Consider the following 23621-nt stretch of genomic DNA (forward strand, 5'->3'; position numbering starts at 1 on the left):
GTGAGCAGGGAAGCGTGTCCACAGAGTCTATTGCGCAGTTTCAAATGTAATAAAGTCTGATGGGAAAAGACCTTGAGACTTGGCAAGATAAACAGAGAATCACAGTAATTCACAGCTAATGATAAATTCTCCCTCACGTGTGTGGGATGGTGGTTTTGAAGATGTCCAGCATGCAGTTGCAGATCTTGTCCCAGGTGTCGGGGCTGAACTTCTCCCCGTTCAGGAAGACCACGTTCTCCAGGCAGTTGGTGCCTGACCGGGCCAGCTGCTCATTGTCTGAGGCCAAGGGAGGGAGAGCAGACAGCCATTATTTAATGGGAACAGTCACTGGACCGTTTTCCATGCCAATAACACATCTTGAATTTTAATGTGTGTAAGAGAGATGGAGTGAAAGACCACGCGATGAGACAGAATGAGACAGAGAAAGAAAGAGAGAGAGAGAGAGAGAGAGAGAGAATAATGCTACGTGGAACTGCTAATGAAATACTAAAATGTTTGATTTGCTCACTCTGGTGTGTCCCCATCAATGTAATGTATCTGAATAGCCGCAGTGTTAATGGGGTGTAAGTAACAACGTGCAAATGAAAGGTTCGCTCCTCACTCACCTTGCTGGACGCACCAGAAGAGCTGGGAGAGGATGTCGTCCAGGAGCACGTGGTTGAGCGACTCAAAGTGCTGGGTGAACACGTCACAGATGGCGTACAGCGCGTGGTTACAGGTGGTGGTCATCCACTCCGCTTTCTGCGTTCATTACACAAACACAGAAAACGCTACTGCAGCTGAACAGCGTGTGTGTGCGTGTGAGCGTGTGTGTGTGCGCGAATGTATGCGTGTGTATGCGTGTGTGTGCGTGTGTGTGCGTGTGTGTGTATGTGTGTGTGTGTATGTGCGTGAGTGTGTGTGTGTGTGTGTGTGTGCGTGTGTGTGTGCGTGTGACGAAGACCTGCTCACCTCGGTCTGCTGCTCTGGGAGCTTCATGTTGTCGAAGATCCTGAAGATGATCCTGAACAGGTCCTGCCACCAGTGCTGCTGGTACATGTGTCCGTAGGTCTTCATGATCTCGAACATCACTGTGAGACCCCTGCCACGCCCCCACACCACAGTTAAACCTCTGAAACCTGGTCTCTCCACATCATTCTCTTCTGTTCTTTCATTTCTTAGAATCCAAAAATCTTTGGTGGCATCATAAACAACACAAAGTAACAGCACTCAAGATATAAAAATACAGGCTACTAATTGTCTCAAATCGAGTCAAATAAAGTATTTTCTCAAAATGTAAGTCAGGAACAGGAAGTCCAGGAACTTCATCCTTCATTTGGTCATTCATTCATTTCTTGTGCAAGGCGAACAGTGAAGAAAGCAGTTTTGCGACTTTTATTTTGAAAGATGGGAGCCCCTATCTCTTACCTGGTCCTCACATCCAGTTTACACCTGTTGATGATGCAGGAGAGCTCGAACAGGACGGGGAACCAGCCTCGCACCCACACCCGATCCTCCGGGGCCACGTTCATGTCGTCGCTGGTATAGTCTTTGAAAGCCTGGCCAGGGGAACAGGAAGGGGCGTGTCAGAACTTCCCGTCATCGCGAAGGGACAATGAGCCTTCACGAACCCCTATGTTGCAGCACCTATCATCGGCTGTCAGTCACAGCTGTCAATGGACCAATCATTTACACTACATTTACATTTAACCAATCAGGAGACCCTTTATTTCTCAGCAATTTAACACATAGCGCAGGCAATCAAGCTAGAGGAACACCAGTTCAGCTGGCAGAAATTGACAAACATAATTGAAACACCCATTGTGAATATATATTGTGTTAAAAACAGCCGTGATAAACATTGTCAATCATAACTGGACCACTGAACAGTACATATTGAACCAATTTCACGGTATTACAGCTTAATGATAATTAGGAAGAGCACCAGTAGTTAAGATGTGGCTCAAGATCAGTACAGCTTACAACCAACTCAAGTTTAGCAGCCAGTAAATATCACCCCGGGCCATGTGCAGAACCTGCCCAGGGGACCCTGGTTCACCTGCGGCCTTCGCCTCACCTGCGGTCGCTCGGATACGTATTTGGCGCAGTGCCGGATCAGGCGGATGGACTCCATGCTGGTGTCGGGGAAGGAGGCGTTGCAGGCGAACTCCGACAGGCACTTGACCGCGTCCTGGAAGGAGTCGATGGAGGCGGTGAAGTGCCTCTCGAACACGTTCGCTGGGAGGAGTCAGAACGACAGCGCTAAATTCAGGGCATTTTTTAGAGCACTTTCATCCTTTACATTTCTGCAGTCCTAGCAGTTTTTCTCCTGGCAGGTTCAACGAAACAAAATTAAATCTTCCTAACACAGCATGCAAAATCTTGAAAATTTTTTCATCTTTTTTTTTTTTTACTTACATAAATGATCAAATGAAATGGAAAATGAAAGAAAATTAAATAAAAAATGAAAGAATTCAATTTGGGGGGGTTGCATAATAACCACCCACAGAGAGGCAGAGAATGAAGCGTGGCTTACTGACGATGTGGCCGGTGGTCTGGAAGGCCAGCTCCACGATGCTCTCGTCCTGGTCCGAGGCGGCCAGGTGGAAGACGGAGAAGATGTTCTTCCAGCCCGAGCGGATGTTCCCCGCCTGGGAGTTCACCATCTGCGCGATGCAGCGCACCACCATGTCCCGGATCGTGGGCGACCTGCTCGGAGAAAAGCACGGGCGACCGCGCAGGAGTCCACCCTCAATAACCGCACGGTCAAGGAACGGACCAGCGGTCAGACCGCACGTGGGCCTCATGTTCCAGAAATACAGACTGCACAGCGGGTCGACCATTCGGTTTCTGAGTGGGACTGGGCAGAAGTACAGTTGTGGCAGTTCGGGAACTTGACCCCGTGAGGGTTGCAGGCTTGAATCCTGCGGTACTGTTGTCGCACCCTGAAGCAAGCCACTAACCCCACACTGCTCAGGTAGAACATTAGCGACTGTGTGAGCAGTTAATACAAGATACCTGAGCGACGCCGGTCACCCTGAACGAGGGCGTCGGTGATGCAGACTGAACGGAATAAATCACTGGTGCTAAAGTGAGGGGCAGCCTGTCACAGCACTGCTCCCCCCGACCTCCGCCTCCCACTCAGCCTAATGAACTGAGCGCCGGGAGTCTTCCGTCTCAGGGCTTTACGTGCTATTAGCCAAATGACCCGGCTGATTAATCACTCCTCTGAGTCACCCACCCTGGGGTTAAGCGACACACACCGTGGTGAGACGCAGAGCGCGAGACCGCTCACCGCCTTTAGAAAGAGACAGGAGGGTTAATGAGTAATGGGAGCCCTGTACCTGTTCTTCTTCATGATGTGTTCGAAGGGCCGGAGGAAGTCCTTCTGGAACCTGAAGTTGGCCAGCTCGCCCTTCTCCAGAAACTTCATGGACAGCTGCCTCAGGGAGTCCACGGCGAAGATGGCCACGTCCTCATTAGGATTACAGCCCACCTGAGGCATTCATACATAATACAATAAAACTTTAAGGGTCAAGAATTATGAAGCACCAACAGCCACAAGAATCTGAGTTAGGCTCAAAATCCAATGAATATATAATTTAATAAAATTACCATAATTTATCATAATTATACACCTTTCTAGGTGCACAAGGTATATAAAAAATTGTAATAACAATAATATTAATACAAAAAATAATAATTATTACTGTTATAATTATAGTACTGTACTGGAGCGTAGCCCATAATGTTTTGAGTAGAGACTCTGGCCTCACACAATAACTCTGTAAGAACAGTAGGACAGTAGACCTTGTTGAAGTGATCTCCGATGACCTCCCAGATCCGGGACCACTGCAGCCTGATGCGGCCCATGTTGTAGTAGGAGATCTCCACGATCTTCTGCAGGCTGAACATGCGGGGGTGCATGGGGGAGGCCAGCTCGTCCATCGACACGGCGCACAGCCAGCGCACGAAGTCCACTGCGGGAGAAAACGCAGACTCTTTAACGCCCCACTGAGAGAGCGCGACTCGCCACCCCTGCCGCTCAGAAAGCGTGACTCGCCCCCCCCCCCCGCCTGTCCCCTCCGCTGCCCCCACAGAGCAGAGCTCTGCCGAGCACAGATCCCCCCCCTTCCAGAAGGTAGCAATTTGGGAGAGGGTACAGATTGTTCTCTTTTATTCTCAGCCAACCAGCTGTTCCGCTTGGGCGTGTCACGAGGAGGAAGCATGGCAAAACAAGAGTGAACACATCTGCGCAAATCTAAAATCTATATTGAAAGCTATTTATTATGCAGAAAATTCATTTAGTTCCTGCATTCCCCCAGAAGTACTGATTCACAAAGAAATAGCAGAAATTGTATGTTCTGTTCATTTTCTAAAAATGTCTTCAGGAATGCTGCAGTCCAGGGTGTGCAGACACTGCGTTCTGGCTGACATTATTTGGGGTGCATTTGCTAGAAAAATAGCTCAGAAAGTTTGCTGGGGTCGCCTGGTGAGCAGTAGGTACTGGGCGTCCTGCTGAGAAGCTAGAAGATTCAACACAACATTAAGCCAATTTCCATTCAGCTGGACTGAGAATGCCATTGTGACCCAACAGGGTCTGCATGAAGTACGAGAACCAAATGCAGTTGTTTCAGTACTGTAATAAAAAAATTTGACTTTACTACACGACACTAAATAATAAATGTGTAAATAAAAATATAAGATACTCACCAACTGCATTGCCATCCAGCCTGATGGAACCTGTAAATATTCTAAGAAGAGCAATAAACAAATAAACAACCAACACAAGGTAAGGTGTTCTGCGATTCAGTACAGAACATCTCAGTCGCTAAATGTAAACAATGTCATAACATTAATATAAAGAGAGATTTACGTTTTCATTCACACAGCTGATACTGTCATAATAAAAAAAGTTTCTCATAAAAACACCAATAAAATTGAATTAAAGCATAAGTCCACAGCTGGGAACGTCTGTGTGAGGGAGAAACAGCGTACCTGTCCACAGCGACCACGACGCTCTGCGAGCTGGTCTCTCCGATGGACTCCTGTATGCTCGCTATCTGCTTCCTGTCCACGTTCCCACCGACTGTCAGTTAAACCAGGAGAAAACGCAGAGTTTCAGCGCTCAGCACGCAACCGCCAATCGGCTTACTCCACAGAGTGGACTGACAGGACAGAGGCGGGGCTCACCCAGGCCCAGGTACTCGTCCGAGTTCTGCTCCCGGCTGTGGGCGAGGAAGCCGTCCCTGCCCCTCACCGTGCCCGAGATGTAGCGCGTCTTCACGCCCGTGCCAATCAGCTGCGCCAGCTCCAGCTGGCTGATGCACTTCAGGATCTGCAGGGGTCACACAGTGCAACGCTTACTCACACACTAATCCCAGTCCAGAAAGATACTGCGGTTCACGTTTTCCAACTCTCTCTGAAGGGAATAGCCAATCTCATCACTAATTATAACAACAGCATATATTTGATTAGCTGAGGAAAGTAAGTCGTTAAATTTAGTGCTTTACAGTCACCACCATACACTTTACCAATTAACACATTTTCATGTGCAGTAGGTCTGAGCTTGAAAATAATCACAGCTTTCACAGATAGGAGAAATACACTGAAGTTAATTTGTCAAAGAAACTCTGGAAACAATGTTTTAGTTCAATTTATTTTCCGAAGCACACACTAATCAGTAACACAGTACACAGTAATCGGTCATCTCAAGACCAGATTTCTGAAATGTTTAATCTATCTGATAAAACACTCTCCTTGTGTAATCTTTCCTCACAGGAACACTGTAGGGTGCACTTTAAACAGATGAGCGCGCCTGAATTCTGCCCTGTTCTGCGGTTGGCGGGTGGCGGGCGACTGATTGGCGGTACCTCGTGCCAGGAGTTGCCCAGGTAGTTCCCGTCGGTGTGGGCGACCGTGATCAGGGTCTTGATGGTGTCGATGTTCTTCTGCTTCATCTCGCCGATGCCGGAGCTGGCCGTCAGCAGGGTGAAGCGGGCCAGCGCCTGCACGTACGCGTCCCGCTCCAGCTGCGGAGAACAGCGCCCCCGTCAGGCACAAAAAGCAACACAGCACCCGTCGTTTCATTCAACATCCCCAGGCATGTTTTCTTTTTTAAAAGCCCTGCAGGGCAAGACATAATTGGCTGTAGCGTCGCCGGGGGAACAGAATGACTTCAGCCAGCAGTACGTCTGCCTCTCATCACATCCCTGAGACCTCCCCCTTTCAATCTGCTGCCCACATGAAAGGGCCTCCATTAACATGACGCCAGCGTGGGCCTGCCTACGGAACTGCGGAGTGAAAAGAAGCAGTAGCTGCTGACATCTCCAGTTCCGGACGAGGGTGCACGCACGTCCCCCCGCACCCGGAGACGGGTGTGAACACATTAAACAGAGGCCACAGTAAAACAAATAAATAAATAAACCAAACACGGACTCGATGGAATCAGGTGTGTGACGGTGTGAAAAATGTCCCATGATGCACTGCTGGCGGGGCCCACCTGGATGGCGAAGATGCAGGCGATCCTGATGGCGCAGCGGATGCCCTCCAGGCAGAGCGAGGCCACCTCCGTGTGGTCGCAGTCCTGCAGTCCCACGCTGAAGGCCGCCAGGAAAGGCGTCCACGCCAGCTGCACAAACACAGAGGCCACTCTTCAACTGCCACAGAAACGGCCTCATTAACATGCGAGGGAGGCTAGCGCTACGAACTGCAGAAGACACACAGCTGTGACATCTAGTTGAGAGGGTGCACGCTATCACTGCACAGACAACACTTAAACAGGAGGCACGCATAATAAATACCAACACGGACTGTCATCGGGTGTGTGACGGTGTGAAAGTCGCTGATGCAACTGCCGACGGCCCACCTGTGGCGAGTTGGGCGTATCTGATGGCGCAGCGGATGCCCTCCAGGCAGGCGAGGATGGGGTCAGCGCTAGTCCAGCTGCCGCAGGAAGCAGTCACGACCTAGCTGTAGGGGGCACGCGCTATCAACTGCACAGACACATCACTGTAACTAGCTGTGAGGGAGGCTAGCGCTATCAACTGCACAGACACGGCACTGTCACTAGCTGTGAGGGAGGCTAGCGCTATCAACTGCACAGACACGGCACTGTCACTAGCTGTGAGGGAGGCTAGCGCTATCAACTGCACAGACACATCACTGTAACTAGCTGTGAGGGAGGCTAGTGCTATCAACTGCACAGACACATCACTGTAACTAGCTGTGAGGGAGGCTAGCGCTATCAACTGCACAGACACATCACTGTAACTAGCTGTGAGGGAGGCTAGCGCTATCAACTGCACAGAAACGGCACTGTAACTAGCTGTGAGGGGCTACACGCTATCCCGCAATGGCTATGGCTTTGCCCACAGATAGTCTCTACAGGACTTAGCTGACTTCAGTGCCAAAATTCATTCAAATCAATCTATGATCGGTTTCAACACACTTTGTGCTGTCCATTCCTCTAGTAGTAACACATCAAACCACCCAAAACTACATTTTTTCGTTCCCACTTTAGCAAGTCGCTCATCTGAGGTGATACTCAAAAGCAAAAACGTCACACAGAATTCTGACCGACAGTTTAAGTTTCTGAGGGTGGACTTGTATTTGCAGCATTTTAATCAGGCATTACCGGATATGAGTGTCTGGCCTCAAACACAGCCCTGATGTTTAAAGGCATCACACTATATTATTCATTGCTAATTATTTTTTTGTTTAATCATCTCCATGCGATTTTAAGGGCAACTTACATGGTTTGTGCCTCACAAATATATTATATAGATTGAGATTTAATGAATAAATAAGTGTATTACTGAAGGACAATACAGCAAATGACCCATTTGGGGCTTAACTGAATCCCCTGGGGCTGGAAAATCTCATCTAGCCCAACTGAAGCTGCGGCAGAAAAATCTCACTAATTGGAAGCAATGAGATCTTCAACCCAAACCTACAAGTAAGCAAAATAATTAGGCACATGAAGGAGCCGGGGCCCTTCTGTAATATTAATTGCCATCTTATGCAATGGCTAACGTCCAGAGCAATGTTCTACTGTGTGATTAGATTTTTATTCGGTAGAGCTGCTTCTGTAATAAGGTCCCTGGGTACAAGACCATTCCCTCCACGCCACGTCACGTGCTGTGAGTGTAGCTCAGCGCTTTGAACAAAGCCCAGACGTTTCTTACAGAAGAATCTTGAGTATACAGTCAGCTCAGTACCTTAAACATGTGCTTGTGTGGAGTTACAGTGGTAGAAGGTTCCAGTTCAGTACCTTAAACGTGCTTGTGTAGTGTTACAGTAATAGAAGGTTCTAGTTCAGTACCTTAAACATGTGCTTGTGCGTGTCGTATATAGTCAGTCATACTAAAAGGCAGAGTCTGTCTCAGTTCAGTACCTTAAACTGTGCTTGTGTTGTCTATTCGTACTTAAGTGTGTTAGGTTCAGTAATAGAAGGTTCTAGTTCAGTACCTTAAACATGGGCCGGACGTGCTCCAGGTGTGTGGCGCTGGTGAAGGGCGCCTGCACGTGGCTCACAGCCTCCATCAGGGCCTTGGCTGTCTTTGCCATCTGCTCCATCTCCACATTGTAGAGCAGCCTCCTCTGCTTCTCACTGGCCACACCTGGCGACCGGGAAACGGGTGTGACAATGCGGTCACACATTCTTTCACTTACTCACACGCGCACACACGCACACTCAACCCAACCGACGGACCAGGGCAGAAGCACCACCATGGGGCCACTCACACATTCATTTGGTTCCCCCCGCACATTCATTCACTCACTAGCACTGTTAAAATAGACCATCAGACTTATCTTTACAACCTGAAAAATATATATCATAACATAATTTAACATATTTCCTATGGATTTACACACAGAAATATAACCTACTTTGTTTATTTGATTTGATGGTTAGTTCTTTAGTTTCCTTCATAGCGATCTTCTTCCCTGCAATTTCATCATAGATAGCAGAGAGATACTCCTCTGGTAAATCCTTACTGTCGTTTATCCCTCTGTTCATTTTAATGTATTGTTCTTTTGTCATTTTGTTTTTAACCTGTGGGAGACAGAGAACAGAGACAGGGAGAGATCAGTTACACAGAGAAATAACATCACACCATGGGCAGTAGTGTACTATAGTGCTGAAGTGTCTGACTTCCCACAGTTCTCAAGAGAGGTATTAATTCATGCAAGGTAGTAATAAGGGCAAGGTACCTAAATTGGATCAATTCTGTAAATATCCAGCTATTTAAGAAGATAAAATGGATAAACGTGGAAATAATGTAAACTGCTCAGGATAGATTTATCTGCCAAGTACAAATGAATATTAACGATAACATGAACTATTAATCACATGCAATTACATTTTCACATTTATATATCATTTTTTCCCGACAGCTATATTTCTAGATTGACATATGCAAACTGGTATGTTAAGTAAGAAGTAAAACTGAGGTGCAAACTCATAGAGCAGTGTATTTTTATAGTTTCATATTTACATTTCATATATGGAGTCCTTTCATCATTTAACTGAGGAAGCAGTGACAGGAATATAAATCGAGTCGGGGGGGGGGGGTATCTCAGTCACAGACTGCCGTGGCCGTGAGCTTCATCACTCTGTCAATGAGCAGTAACAAGCGGGCGGGGTGCGGGGGGGGGGTGTTCGAGTGAATGTAGCCCCATCAGCTCACCTGCGGGCTGTGCAGGTCTGTCGTCAGCATGATGATGGAGTAGGCCAGCACGTAGGCCGTGTCCGCGCTGGCAAACAGCGTTTGCCTGGGAAGAGACCGGCACAAACGCATCACTTAACATGCAAACTACCAAAGCAAGAGACGAGCACAAACACTGCATTTACAAAGCAAACTACCAAAGCAAGAGACGAGCACAAATACTACATTTACAAAGCAAACTACCAAAGCAAACTGGCAAAAACAATCAGATACATTTGCCTCAGAGAGTCAGAGCATGGAGGTGTCACAGAGTGGGAATATAAATGTCACACTGATGTGTTGGCAATTTAAACAGACAAAAAAAAAAGGATTCAGACAGAGCTTCAGAATATGAGGGTGTTGGACGTTAGCGTGCTAGTGCCTGAGGGCATTGGGGCAGCACTGGGACTGGGTGTTGGGTTGTTGAGATGTCAGTGCGTGAAGGTGTTGGGGTACCAGCGCATCGGGACGTTTGGGTACCAGGACTTGAAGGTTTCGGGGCGTTGGGGTTGACCTTTGGGGCGCGACTCACCCTTGGTTACACTCCAGATATCTGGCGGCGAATTTCTCCATGAGGCGGTCGATCTTCTGCGCTTCGCCGGGGAGACGGAAGCCCTCCAGGAACAGGCGCAGCGCGGACACAAAGTCCTTCCCCTGGTAGTCCATCTGGTCCACGTAGGCGTACATCACCTCTTTGGTAAAGCGCTCGTTGTCCCCGAGGAACTCGCCCACCTGAGTCTGTGGACAGGGGGTCAGATTCGCCCGTCAGGCGCGTGGGCGTGGCAGGAGGGGACCCTGTGGGTCACCCTCTCTCTCCCAGCTCTCAGATCTCATTTTAACTCCAGTCTCCCGAGATAAAAACAACAGGACCGGTGTTCTATTTCAATGTCTGCTCCTCAACATTAAAAAATCAATTCAAGACAAGAAATCAATTAACTAGTGGCGTAGTGACTAAGCTGTGCTTGAATCACAAGGTCACAAGTTTGAATGGCAGAGGGGACTTAATGAGCAAATGAGCAAAGTGCTTAATTTGAGTCGTTTCAGCATATATCCACCGGTACAAATGGATTAACCTTTGTAAACCAAACCTTGATAGAGAGTTCTGGTCAAACAACCACTTAATAGTAATCTCCAACTTCTTTTCAAAAACCTGAAAGAAGTCCTGGTGAACATGCCCATGTTGTTGAACAGAGCAGGTGTTAAGGCATACATAGAAGAGACTTTACAGCTTACTCAAGGAGCACACTATATCTCAAACATAGCTGCATTTGAGATCTAAATTTGTTCTTGTGATTTTTTAAAATTTAATTTCAGATGCAAACTGGATGTATGATGTTGAACAAGCCAGGTGAAAGGATTTCTGGCTGCAGCTGAACAAAGTCATACATATGGAAGTGTTCTTAGATCACTGATACACTACCCAAGTGACCAGCCAACGAGTGGTGGTTGCAGTAATAAGATCTCACCACTAGAGGCACTGACGGACAAGAAACTTGCCAATATGTCTGGACTGTTATCAACTGCCGATTTGGTTATTGTTTTAATTCCATTACTGCCATGTTGGCACGCTGTAAGTCAAACTGATATAAATATTCAGAGTGAGTCCAGCACAATTGAGAGTGTCTAATAGAGAACCTCACAGAATCTAGTCGCTCCTCCTGGTGTAGAAATTGGGCGATGTCTTCTGAGCTGATACCCAACATGCCTTGCTCTTGCAGATACTGGATGCCCCTTTTTGGTTTCTTGTTGAACCTGTATGGGAGAGAGAGGGATGATGCTGGACTGTCACTTTACCTGACGCTGAGTTGTCATTGGTTAACTAATTGGAGTGTAACACGACTGCTCTATATTCAAAGTAAGATGTTGAAATGTCATTGGGTTAAGCCTTCAAAGTGCCTTCAGCACAATCTTTTGCCGGTTAAGTGCTTTGGGCATGCTACCACAACTTCCTCATTCAAGGGTCAGAGGTCAGCAAGTGAGAGGTCACTCACAGGTCGATGCCTTGCTCGATAATCTCTTTCTGCTGCTTGAGGACCTCAAACTGCTCGGGGTTGTCGTTGCCGGACGTTTGCGTGCTGTAGCTGCCGATGCCCGAGGAGGCAGAGTCCAGGGAGTTGACGCTGCCGTAGTGGTTGATGCTCTCGGCGGGTCTGGGCTCGCCCGGCTCCTGATCCGAGGGCTTCTCCTGGCCTGCAAGCAGGGAAACCAGACACACGTAGCACTGTGAGGAACCCGGGTGGTCCATTCCCCTGTCCTTCTACAGCACCCTCAGCAACAAAAATGGGCACTGCCAAAACGGCCAGAAATTAAATGAATCATTCTGATATTAAATGCCGTAGCATGGTACCTGCTATAAGCACCAGGTGTGTTTGCAGTGAATAGGTATAGGTCTTTAATGTAATGTACTATGGTGCCTGCTATAAGCCTCAGTTGTGTTTGTAGTGAATAGGTATAGGTCCTTGATGTAATGTAATATGGAGCCGGCTATAAGCCTCAGTTGTGTTTATAGTGAATAGGTATAGGTCTTTGATGTAATGTGGTATGTGGGGAAACAGACGGCCTGCACCCAGATCTCCTTACACAATGGAAAATAAGCCTAAGTTGTGTTTGTTGTGAATAGGTATAGGTTTGTGACGTAATGTAGTATGGTGCCTGCTATAAGCCTCAGTTGTGTTTACAGAGAACAGGTACAGGAGTGTGACATGACATAGAATGGTGCCCGCTATAAGACTCAGCTGTGTTTCTAATGAACAGACATAAGTGTCATTTTTCTTCTTTTATAATGTTCCTTCAGGCTTTACATTTTCACACATTTTCATTTGTCTTCACATTGCATCCTGAGAGAGGTGTTGTCCTGGACAGAAGCAGGTGAGCTGAACTAGAGCAGTAACACAATCCACAGGCTGTGGGGAAACAGACGGCCTCTGCACACAGATCTCCTTACACACTGGAAAGCGTCTGAAATATTAACAACGTGGACATGGTAACGCGAGCATCCCTCTTTTGAGCGCGTAGAGAACATTGAGGGGTGGGGGGTGGGGGTGCAGTGTGGGCAGAGCAACGCTCTCCTGCACTTTAATCAGGAGGAGGGGAGCGGTCTGTAGGCTAACACGTGCACATAAACGGGAGAAGGGATTGATATTCACAGCAGGGTGATAGGGAACTAATCACACCTCTCCAGACTGCTCTTGTAAACATCTGAAATATGGGGTGTAATTACAGAGCTGGTACAACACAGAGGACATTATAGTACAGGGGAAAACACTGACACAGCTGCCGAATAAATGGTAACCCACTCTTAAGGTAAACTAATTTAGAACGATCACCAAGGAACGTGAATCTTTTCATATAGTTACTATGGAAACCACATTCAAACCACACATACATTCTCCTTCTATATCTACGGTTACCTGCTCTTCCTTTTGAAGTTGACCAATACAAAAACAAAAAACAAAACTAATATCAGAAATAGCAGTGAGGAAAAGATAACTAACCTTATGGCACATTAAAATCAGCAAACATGACACAAAACAGTTTTGATTATTAACACAAAAAAGACTGCACAATCAATACTATTACAATACTTCTTAATTTTGTTTCCCTTGCTGTATTGCTCAAGTATTTGTCATCTCACTGGGGCAATCTGGTTACTTCCTGCTTTCCTGAGCAGAGTGCCATTATGACATCACAGACAAACAAGTCTTCAACATCTGCCCTCTCAGCTGAATGAGCCAGACCCAAAGCCAAAGTAAAACGAGGTAACATTGGGCTGCCAAATTCACTGTGAACTCGGGGGTAGGACTAAACAAGGAGGAATAGTTTTTGCCCAGACAAGTCTGAGACATCAGAGGGTGATTTGCTGACTGAGAAGTGGGATTTACGCAGGGTGGTCAGAGAGATGGACTGGAGTGTTATGGTGACATCACTGAGCAAAGCAGTAGTACATTGGTAATGAAGTCTTACCCAGGCTGGTCTGAGAGTTGGGGTTAATGTACTGGTCTTTACTCCACTCCACCATACACTTGAGGATGGACACCAGGCACTCCAACCCTTTCTTCCTCAGGCTGAGTTCCTGAAATAAATAGAGGCGGAGAAACTATCACTGCTCAAATCTACAGACTAAAACCCACAGAGACTATCACTGCTCAAATCTACACACTAAAACACAGAGAGACTATCACTGCTCAAATCTACACACTAAAACACAGAGAGACTATCACTGCTCAAATCTACAGACTAAAACATAGAGAGAGAGACTATCACTGCATTCTTGCAAATTCTACAAGAACTATGAAAATAAAAAAATATCAGTTCTACCCTCGTGAGAAGATGTTATCACCCATGATGAACAGTGGATTGACAGGTGGTAACCGAGAGACAGTGGCCGCTGCGTAGAGGCATTTAAAAGAGTTTCTCACCTGACCCGGGGTCATGCCCAGCTCATGTCCTCCTCGGCCCTGCGCAATTTTCGACAGGTCGTTCACCAGCCTCTCGAATATGTTAGCAGCGTTCAAGTCACAGTCATAATTCACATAAATATCCACCACACTCTGCGCATCTGCAAAAACAAAACTGCCGTTATAACTGGGCCAGCATGATGACACTGGAGCATCACACCACAAGATAAAACTACAATCATCATCATCATCATCATCACCCTTTACACACAGCTGAAACTCACCAGCACATATCCTGCTCAGAGTCCGAATCACCATCCATTTATGGTCGAAGGAGCTGGTGGACGTCTCCAAAATGTACAGAAAAATCTCCCTGAAGAACACCTGCAAGGCAAAAAATAAACACACACAAAAACTTTAAAGGTTACTCAACCCTAGAAGAGACACAGAGTTGAATATCTACTCCGTAAATAGAATATCTTTGATGGCGGTACCTCGATCTGCATCTTCAGATGGGTCTTGAAGTTGGACAGCAGGGTGAGGAAAATGGAGAGAGACAGGTCGAAGACCTCCGGGACCGAGGAGACGCCGTTCTTGGACAGAGCCACGCACAGGTACTGCTTGATGGCGTTGATGAACATCTCGTTGGTCTTGAAGATGGGCCCGGCGTTCTGCAGGATGGACAGGAGCAGCTGCAGGGACAGGACCTTTGACCTAAGCTCGTGAGACCTTCAACAGAAAGGAAACAAAACCAGGAATAATCATGAAATATGACTGCAGTCAATTCCACAATATTGAGGAACACGAAGCATGAACACAAAGGGAGGTTTTTAGGCATCACAGTGCCAAATTGAGGACTCACTCCCAGAAACTGAGTACAGGTATATCAAGTTTATTAATGAAGCTTATATTTCTACATATTGCCTATTTTTACAGAAAGACATTTCATGAAACAGCTTAATGTTGAGGTTCCTTTCTGTAGGTTCAGTCTTCCAGTAGACTGTTCTGATGTGGTATAATATTGTAATGTTATATTATCTCTAGGTATCCACCATTTTATTTTACTACATAAAGCAGACAGAAAAAAAGAGCAACAGCAATGGACCATTTCGGATAACCCACTCCATGTGCTAAAAAAAGAGAAAAGAAAGACAGATAAGGTATTCCAGGTGAAAACCTTGATTGTTCATGGAAAATCAAAGCTTTGGCCACAGTAGTGTGTCGGTGTTATTTTTAGGAATATCGAACCCTAACATCTACCTTTTCACAGAATTGTAAAAATGAGAGACACTCAGATTGCACCTCTTTGTCAAATAACCTTCTCCCCTTCACAAGAGATGTGTTCTGAACGCATCATCACAGATCTTCACAGAACCGCTGTTCTGAAAATGTTTACAGAACTCCTGCGTAACCATCTCTACGGCAACCCCGAGCACCATGGACACACAGATCGATTCCAGATCATCAGATCATGCCTGTCTTCCTCCAAAGACAGCTGTGTTTTCCTACAAAAACAGGTGGATTGTTCCCTCGTACAAAAAGAGTTTTCTTTTTGTACTATATAAAATGTGACATTTCAAAAAAATCTGTCCTTAGGCGGGACATATTTTTAGGACCAAATGTACAACCACTCAGCACAAATTTACCCTTTAAGTGTTTATTTTTCTCAATAATTATTTGGACGCAACCAAATACTGTCTAGATCCAGGTTCATTTCTCACATCCTGCTTCCCCCCTCTCTCCCCACTGCAAAATAACAAAGGAAGGTATCCTAGGAACCATGAGAGGGGGCAAAGCACATTGAGGATCTTTAATAATTAAGGAGAGGAAAATAATCATTTGGACAGTCTCGCTGTTGGCACCCAGGCACCACATCTATATTTATGCGTCCATTTTCTGGCTCGTTTGGCCTGTTTATTAAATGCTGCACTGTTCCCTTAAATGTTGGGCTGCTCCTGACATTTATTCAATCCTGGCAGCAGCAGGACTACCAAACGTCCGAGAAGATTGGAAAGATTTCATCCTTAAGCCACAGCCTCCAACCTTGGCCCTGGAGATGGAAAGGGTCTGCTGCTTTTCACCGCCAGCACAAAGATTAAAGCAGCTTTACATTACATTACAGGCATTTAGCAGACGCTCTTATCCAGAGCGACTTACATTGTATCCAAGTATACAGCTGGATATATACTGGAGCAATGCAGGTTAAGTACCTTGCTCAAGGGTACAATGGCAGTGTCCAACCGGGGAATCGAACCTGTGACCTTTAGGTTACAAGACCAACTCCTTAGCCATTACACTACACTGCCGCCTATACATAGCTTATGACCCTCTTAACTGATTTCCTGGGTCAAAATCGGTGGGCAGCTTTATGGTGAAAGCAGAAGCCAGCAAACCTTGCGGTTCTCCTGGACCAGGTTTGGAAGCACCTGTCTTATCGCCCTTTAGGCTCCTGAGCGGGATGGAGGTCTTACTTTGGGTCGGGGGGGCCGTCCGAAAGGGGCTTCATGGACAGCTTGCACAGGGAGCGGAACACCAGGAAGGCGTCCTTCTGCAGGATGTGGGAGAACTTGGCCCCCGGGGACGGACCGGTGGGGGTCCCCGAATCCTGGGAGAGAGAGAGACGGAGGAAACGGTCAGAGAACGCCAAGGTTTCCGCTGGGAGCACAGCAACACACGAAAGAGTAAAATAAACAATCTCCCAGGAAATATAAATACAACTATACATAAATTACCTGGGGAAGATTAACTGCTTTCTGCTAAGGTCCTGTTTCAATGTTTCAGTGCATGTGCAGTAATTTAAGTAATGTGGAGAGGAGTTTTCCTGTTTTATTTTAATTGGCATGAGTAGGGGGAGGTTCAGACCTTTGCCTTTGGAGATATGCGGACTCACTCAAACCAGCAAACATAAAGTTTAATAATGAGAATTAAATTTAGGTTGTTATTCTGATGAGGTTATTTTGATATTCTTTGATACTTTGCATTGTGTATTCTCTTTAAAGGCATTGAAATGGAAATCAAATAAATTTCCTACATGAGATAATAAAGTCAAGTATCACTTGACTTGAGCAGCTGATGGAGCTCTTTAATGTCTGCAGAGGTGACAGGTTGGTGAGGGGGCGGAGCTAGGCAGTGCACCTGAGTGTCATTGGAGGAGATTGACAGCCTGTCATCAGTCAGGGACGGCGCGTAGCTTGGTGAGATGGGCGTGTCGGGAATGCCGTTGGCGTGGATGCTCTCGCCGTTGCTGCCAAGTCCCGCCTCGTCGTCAAGGGAACTCGGCGTGACGGCCACGCCCTCTGTCTCTACCATGCTGTCCCTGGAATCTATACCACACACACACACACACACACACACATAGACACACAGACACACACACAAATACCTCATTGGTTTTCCAAGTAATAAAAGGTTTCACAATAATAATATGCTTTTATTTTTTATAGGTCGCAAGACTCCAGAAATTCATTCCTGCTCTGTGACTTACAGTGTTGCTTGTCAAACTCTGCCCTTTAAAACACCTTCACGAATATTCGTAACACCACTGTCAACAAGTAAGCAAATGACATCTTCTAGGCAGCAAATGACAAAAACGAGGAAACTCCATATCCTTAAGAGGGAAGAGGCAGAATGCTCCATTATTCAAATAATTCACATTGAGTGACTAATTACTAGGATCAATATTCAAATGTTTGTACAAAAAAAAAGTTGTAATCAATGTCAAATGAGGGACAAACTGGGAAACCCAAGATAAAATGACAGATTTTAATCACTCATTGATAGTCATTTTCTTCCCTGAAAGTCAGAGTGAATGTAGATCTCTTTGCACAGTAATCATCAACACTGAGCTTGGGTGCTTTGTGGACAACCTTTATCTTATTTTTACTTGGAACTATTTCCTGAAGTGCATGCAACCAGAGAGCACTGAACTCAAGGAAACTGTGGCACAGCAGAACTGAGGACAAAAGAAGTACAGGAGTCAGAACAAAACCTGTTGCCCGTGCAAAACCTGTTGCCTTTCTGCTTCTGGTACTGGAGTCATTGGAACGTATCGACCCCTTATTGGAAACAACGCTAAGAACTATGTGGTTATGCACGTAGGATCTGGGTTGGACAGTCCTACTGTTATTAGCCTGCAGGCTAAAGCACTGCAAGCTAAGTAGTTAGCAGAAACAAGTGAACAATAGAAAGGCCTGTATGGAAGGCCTAGCAGTTTGTGAACTGTAGAACTGTAGAAAGGCTAGAAAGTTAGCAGCTAGCTTTGACTGGTAGCAGAAGGCAACAGGTTTTGCACGGGCAACATATTTTGTACTGACACTGGCACAGTACTGTGGATATACAACATGTGATACCTTACCCCTCGCAACACTGTTGACTACTTCCTGTATAATGCTCTGCACTATCTCCAGGGCCTTTTCTTCATAGTTTGGGGAATCTTCCTCTGTGTCCTCTGTGTCTTGTTTGGAGAATTCTAAAGGCAAGTAAGACGCTTTTTACAGTCTCATCAAAGATGCCAAAGAACAGATGGATATAGATGGACAGAGGCGGTGAGAGAGAAAGATAAGTGGAGAGACAGAGAGGGACCGAGAGGGATAAAGAGACAGAGATGGAGCAGGATGGGCATATGCAGACAGATGGACAGACTGAGAGATGGAGCAGAATGAACGTGTGGCGAGAGATGGAGAGACTGAGAGATGGAGCAGGATGAACGTGTGGAGAGAGATGGAGAGACTGAGAGATGGAGCAGGATGAACGTGTGGAGAGAGATGGAGAGACTGAGAGATGGAGCAGGATGAACGTGTGGAGAGAGATGGAGAGACAGAGATGGAGTAGAATGAACGTGTGGAGAGAGATGGAGCAGAATGAACGTGTGGAGAGAGATGGAGAGACTGAGAGATGGAGCAGGATGAACGTGTGGAGACAGATGGAGAGACTGAGAGATGGAGCAGGATGAACGTGTGGAGAAAGATGGAGAGACTGAGAGATGGAGCAGAATGAACGTGTGGAGAGAGATGGGGAGACTGAGAGATGGAGCAGAATGAACGTGTGGAGAGAGATGGAGAGACTGAGAGGTGAGAGCAGAGGGAGACTCACTCTGTGAGGCCGCCGTGGCCTGGTCGGCCTCGGTCTGCTCGTTCTCCGGGCAGCAGAACACGGAGCCGTTCTCGGGCTCGGGGTCCTCCAGGCTGGGGGGCTCCTCGGTGCCGTTAGACTGGGGCTCTGAGGAGTGGGGGGGCTGGGACTGCTGCAGCAGCTGCTGCCTGAGCCTGTCCTTCTCCATCTGCTTGGCCTCCTGAAGCTGAGACACACACGCACGTAAGCACATATGCACACACACACACACACATGCACGTAAGCATGCACAAAGACGTATGTATGCAAACACACACGCACGCACAGACGTGTCAACAGGACTTTAGCCTTATAAAAGTGGAAAGAGCTGATCAGAAGCCATTCCCACATATTTAAAATATGCGTCTCAACCCTGAAATACCTGTTTCTCTAAAAACCACATATTACATTTAATCCAGTTTGACTCCAGTACAAACAGCCAGACAGGAGGCTCTGATTTAGCCAAATCCATGTTGACATTTCAGGGCAGTCTGGATCTCAACTAAAACCCAGAGTCCACAGTCCAACCTGCGCTCCTGTTTAATTTGCAGAGAGAGAGGAGACCATGGGCAGTCTCCACAGGCAGTCTCAGCGAAGCCACAGCTCAGCCATTAAGCCGCGGACTGGGCCAAACACAGCCCTGTGAGGTAGAGCCGCCGCTTCGAGAAGCCACAGCTCAGCCATTAAGCCACGGACTCAGGCAAACACAGCCCTGTGAGGTACAACTGCCGCTTCTCTCTGAAGGACCAGATAGGCTATTATGTGGCCCCCACAGCCCTCCCCACCCTCACACCTCAGCATAAACGCCCGTACCCAGCGCAATGCACGATCAGGGCACGCCAGGCTATTCCAGCACCGCCGCGAACACGCAAGAGTTCTGGACAACAGCGGCTCAGAGTATCAGCGCAAGCCAGCCACCAATTCAACAGAGTAAATTCAATTTTCTGCTACAGCAACACTCCAGATCGATGAGGTCAGCGGGGCTTTAGAAGAGCGACTGCAAGCACCGAAATAACACGTCAGAGTATTATATATGCGTGTGTGTTAGTGTATGTATGTGTGTGTGTGTGTGTTTGCATATGTGCATGTGTGTGTTTGCGTATGTGTGTGTGTTTGCGTATGTGTGTATGTGCGTGTGTGCATGCTTACGTGCATGTATGTGAGCGTGTTTGTGTGTGTGAACGTGTGTGTGTGCGTGCGTGCGTGCGTGTGTGCGTGCGTGCGTGTGTGTATGCGTGTGTGTCTGTGTATGCGTATGTGAGTGTGTGTGTGTGAGTGAGACAGAGAGAGAAAGAAATAGAAAGACAGAAGGAAAATGGCAGGGACAGAGGAGCTCACCGCCTGGTTCTCCATTCGGGCGAAGATGACGTTGAGCATCTGCGTGAGCGTGGCTTTGGCGGTGGTCTGGTTGATGAGGTTCTTGCTGGCCAGGTAAATGTTGTAGCAGGTCCTGACTGCCTGCAGGACCGTTCCCTCGTGGATCTCAATGTGCTGGGAGGTCACGGCCGTGAGCAGGGCCTAAGGAACAGAGATGTGCGCACACACACACACACACACACACACACACATACATCCACACGCATGCACACACACACACACACACACACACACATCCACACGCATGCACATACACACACGCGCACACACACATTCACGCACACGCACACACACACACACATACATCCACACGCATGCACACACACACGCACACACACAGATTCACACACACACGCACGCGCACACAACACCATCACATATTGTCAGTGGTGTTTCTCCCTGTGACTTGATCCCCCACAATATATTCACCCGGCCTGGTCTTGTATTTAGGTTATAAATGCATTTCTGTACACATATTGGGAGACACTATCCGTCACCCAGAAGAGTGGGAACACATAACCGTGATCCGCCATCTCACCACTGTGATATTGGGTTTAATAAAACAGCGCAGAATCCCTCTCCTGTGGCACATTAACCGCTACCACATCTGTGCGCATTCAGTGGCAGGAAGAATCTAGTTTCTGCCAGACTTTGGGATTTCCTGCAGTCACACAGCGTTGTTACAGTGACGAGCAGGATGATCTCCAGGACGCTGGACTCTGTCGCTTTGATGGGATCTGTGGAAGGACTGTGACAGCACACAGCACAGGCCCAGCTCCCACCTGAAACACTGTGTCTGTTCATCTGTGAGACAAGCTGCCAACCAAGCCTGACGGGGGTTTGGGAGGGAGGGAGGGTGTGTGTGTGTGTGTGTGTGTATGTGGGTGTGTCTGTGTGCATGTTTGTGAGTGCATATATGTGTGTGAGTTGTGTGTGTGTGTGTGTGCGTGCATGTGTATGTTCATATGCATATGTGTTTGTGTGGAATAGGGGAGAGAGGAGAAGAGAAACAGGAGAGCACATGGATGGCTAAATCCACTCCCAAAGGGCCGATGTGGTTTTTGCGTTTAACTTTCAAACGGCAGCCTTGGAAACAATGTGAGCGGAATCTTTAGATCCAAGACGTGATTCTCCGGAGGTTTCCAAGACGTAAAGCAGCCCCCTGCCAAAAGGAAACCACAAAAACCTGCAGACACACCGCCCTCCCCGGGACCACAGCTTGCCAACCAACCCCTGTCCCACATGTGCCTGACTGGTGCGCTGTACCCCCCCAGACAGGCGAGTGGGCGCGTTTGATGGATGCCACACCTTTATGATCTGCAGCTGAACTCCTTCGTCGGTCTGCGGGCCCTGGAAACAGCTGCAGATGGTCTCGATGATCCTGTCGATTAACCTCTTCCCGGGCGCGGTCCTGTCTGGGGCGCTGCCGGTGAGGTGTCCATACGCAATCAGTTTCTGAGCAAAGAAATTACGACTTTGTTTATTTCCACTCCGTTTTCAAAAATGTGGCTATGTACGCCACCCGATATCATAAAAAAGATGATTCAATATAACCACAATGCATTTTGTTTCTATCCATGAATACTGAATTTGTATACAAGAGTATTGAATTTTTTTCTTTTGTGAAAAAAATGTGCTCAGCAGACTCTTAAACTGCATCAGAATAAAATGAACAAAAACTCTAAGATCTGACTAAATTCCCCATTCAAAAAAAATACACAACAGTAGGATTGAATCGTCCCACACTTTCAGCTGGACCAGTATTCACAGAAGTCATAGGGCTAAGCTGCTAAAGCAGCAGCAAATGATCAGTTACTTAATCATTTTAAGAAGGTCAGCCCAACTCAGGATGCGGTCATTGTGACATATGTAAAATGAAACAGCTGAATGTGTGAACAGGAAGCATTTCATCATTCCTGGCCTTTTGCAGATATGAAAAGGAGAGAATGTCACTTCATTTAGTGTCACACGAGAAACGAGAGCAGACGATGATGTCACAGAGCGGCGTCTCCGCGGCGCCCACCTGTAGGCAGTCCAGTGACGTGCTGACGATGCGCGGGCATTTGGACTGGCAGGCGAGCTCGAACGGCAGGAAGTACTTATCGGCCTCGATGAAGCTGGCTTTCGATTTGACGGGAGGCAGGGCGCTGGAACTCTCCTTATTCTCTCCTGCAGGGGAACTGAACGAGGAGAGAGGACATCGCACCCCCCGCATCCCGAAATACACATCATTATGCTGGCTGAACAGACACACTGTGCCGGGCAAATAAGTTATGCCAACGGGACGTGTTCTAACTGAAATCATTTCAACATACCTTAATTTCTTTGATTCTTCTTTTATTTCCTCTGAAAAAGAAAAAGAAAAAAAAAATTTTGATTCCCACATCACCTGCTCTCCAAATCAGCGACTGGACACAGGCCACACTCAGTGTTCTGCACAGAGCTGGGAAACATCCTGTACCTTCTCAACGTGGAGCGCACTCAACACACCTAGTGATAAAACGGTTGCCACACACAGACACAGCTGTTCAAATAAGCGCCAGGCCAAATGGTACAGTGTGCTTCAGTACCACACACAGATTCATGCTGGTTTACTGCCCTGTAGGCTAATTCTCAGGAAAAAAAGTTTCCATAAGTTTCCATTCAGCTTCAACTTGACATTGAAAATGCACAAGAGCAACAGGGTGCAGTAGTGGGCATGGCAATGGGTTTGCGACCAGGAGGTTGCAGGTTTACAACCCACTCTTCTCCACTGCATTCAGTTTAAGCAACTATCCGCACAAATCTGTCAACAATACCAATCTTACAGGGACCAATCACGACCGCCTCTCAACCATCTGTGCACATCGTTCAGAACTGACTCAGACCAGCAGCACCAGACCATCTGTGTTTCTGCTACACATCAACATCGTGGAAGAGTGACTGTCGCTTGGCAACAAGCCTGAGACACTCTCACATTTTCATCTCTGGGCAAAATGTTTAAACAATCAAAGACAGGAGCACGAGAACAAAGTGCATTCGTGACCCAAGTTACCCAACAACGCATTCT

At 47.1% G+C, this 23621-nt stretch overlaps 1 protein-coding gene across 1 annotated transcript in view; it reads right to left on the reverse strand.

Moving 5' to 3' along the window:
- Window positions 1–23621, reverse strand: part of LOC135260816 (brefeldin A-inhibited guanine nucleotide-exchange protein 1-like) — a 39087-nt gene that overhangs the window by 4372 nt on the left and 11094 nt on the right. The window contains exons 2-32 of the mRNA XM_064346430.1: window positions 22888–22918; window positions 22596–22752; window positions 21881–22027; window positions 20534–20713; window positions 19178–19382; window positions 18441–18554; window positions 17222–17409; window positions 16558–16691; window positions 14581–14815; window positions 14371–14470; window positions 14108–14247; window positions 13653–13761; window positions 11681–11879; window positions 11330–11441; window positions 10222–10427; window positions 9672–9756; window positions 8872–9037; window positions 8449–8600; window positions 6482–6610; window positions 5853–6011; window positions 5173–5317; window positions 4978–5068; window positions 4693–4733; window positions 3790–3959; window positions 3324–3475; window positions 2516–2688; window positions 2057–2217; window positions 1408–1538; window positions 952–1081; window positions 606–741; window positions 138–276 (exon numbers count right to left, since the gene is read on the reverse strand). Of these exons, the coding sequence (XP_064202500.1) occupies window positions 138–276; window positions 606–741; window positions 952–1081; window positions 1408–1538; window positions 2057–2217; window positions 2516–2688; window positions 3324–3475; window positions 3790–3959; window positions 4693–4733; window positions 4978–5068; window positions 5173–5317; window positions 5853–6011; window positions 6482–6610; window positions 8449–8600; window positions 8872–9037; window positions 9672–9756; window positions 10222–10427; window positions 11330–11441; window positions 11681–11879; window positions 13653–13761; window positions 14108–14247; window positions 14371–14470; window positions 14581–14815; window positions 16558–16691; window positions 17222–17409; window positions 18441–18554; window positions 19178–19382; window positions 20534–20713; window positions 21881–22027; window positions 22596–22752; window positions 22888–22918 (4417 nt within the window). The remainder of the gene's footprint in view (window positions 1–137; window positions 277–605; window positions 742–951; window positions 1082–1407; window positions 1539–2056; window positions 2218–2515; window positions 2689–3323; window positions 3476–3789; window positions 3960–4692; window positions 4734–4977; window positions 5069–5172; window positions 5318–5852; window positions 6012–6481; window positions 6611–8448; window positions 8601–8871; window positions 9038–9671; window positions 9757–10221; window positions 10428–11329; window positions 11442–11680; window positions 11880–13652; window positions 13762–14107; window positions 14248–14370; window positions 14471–14580; window positions 14816–16557; window positions 16692–17221; window positions 17410–18440; window positions 18555–19177; window positions 19383–20533; window positions 20714–21880; window positions 22028–22595; window positions 22753–22887; window positions 22919–23621) is intronic.

Source organism: Anguilla rostrata, chromosome 8 (genome assembly GCF_018555375.3).
Source record: "Anguilla rostrata isolate EN2019 chromosome 8, ASM1855537v3, whole genome shotgun sequence".
NCBI lineage: Eukaryota > Metazoa > Chordata > Actinopteri > Anguilliformes > Anguillidae > Anguilla > Anguilla rostrata.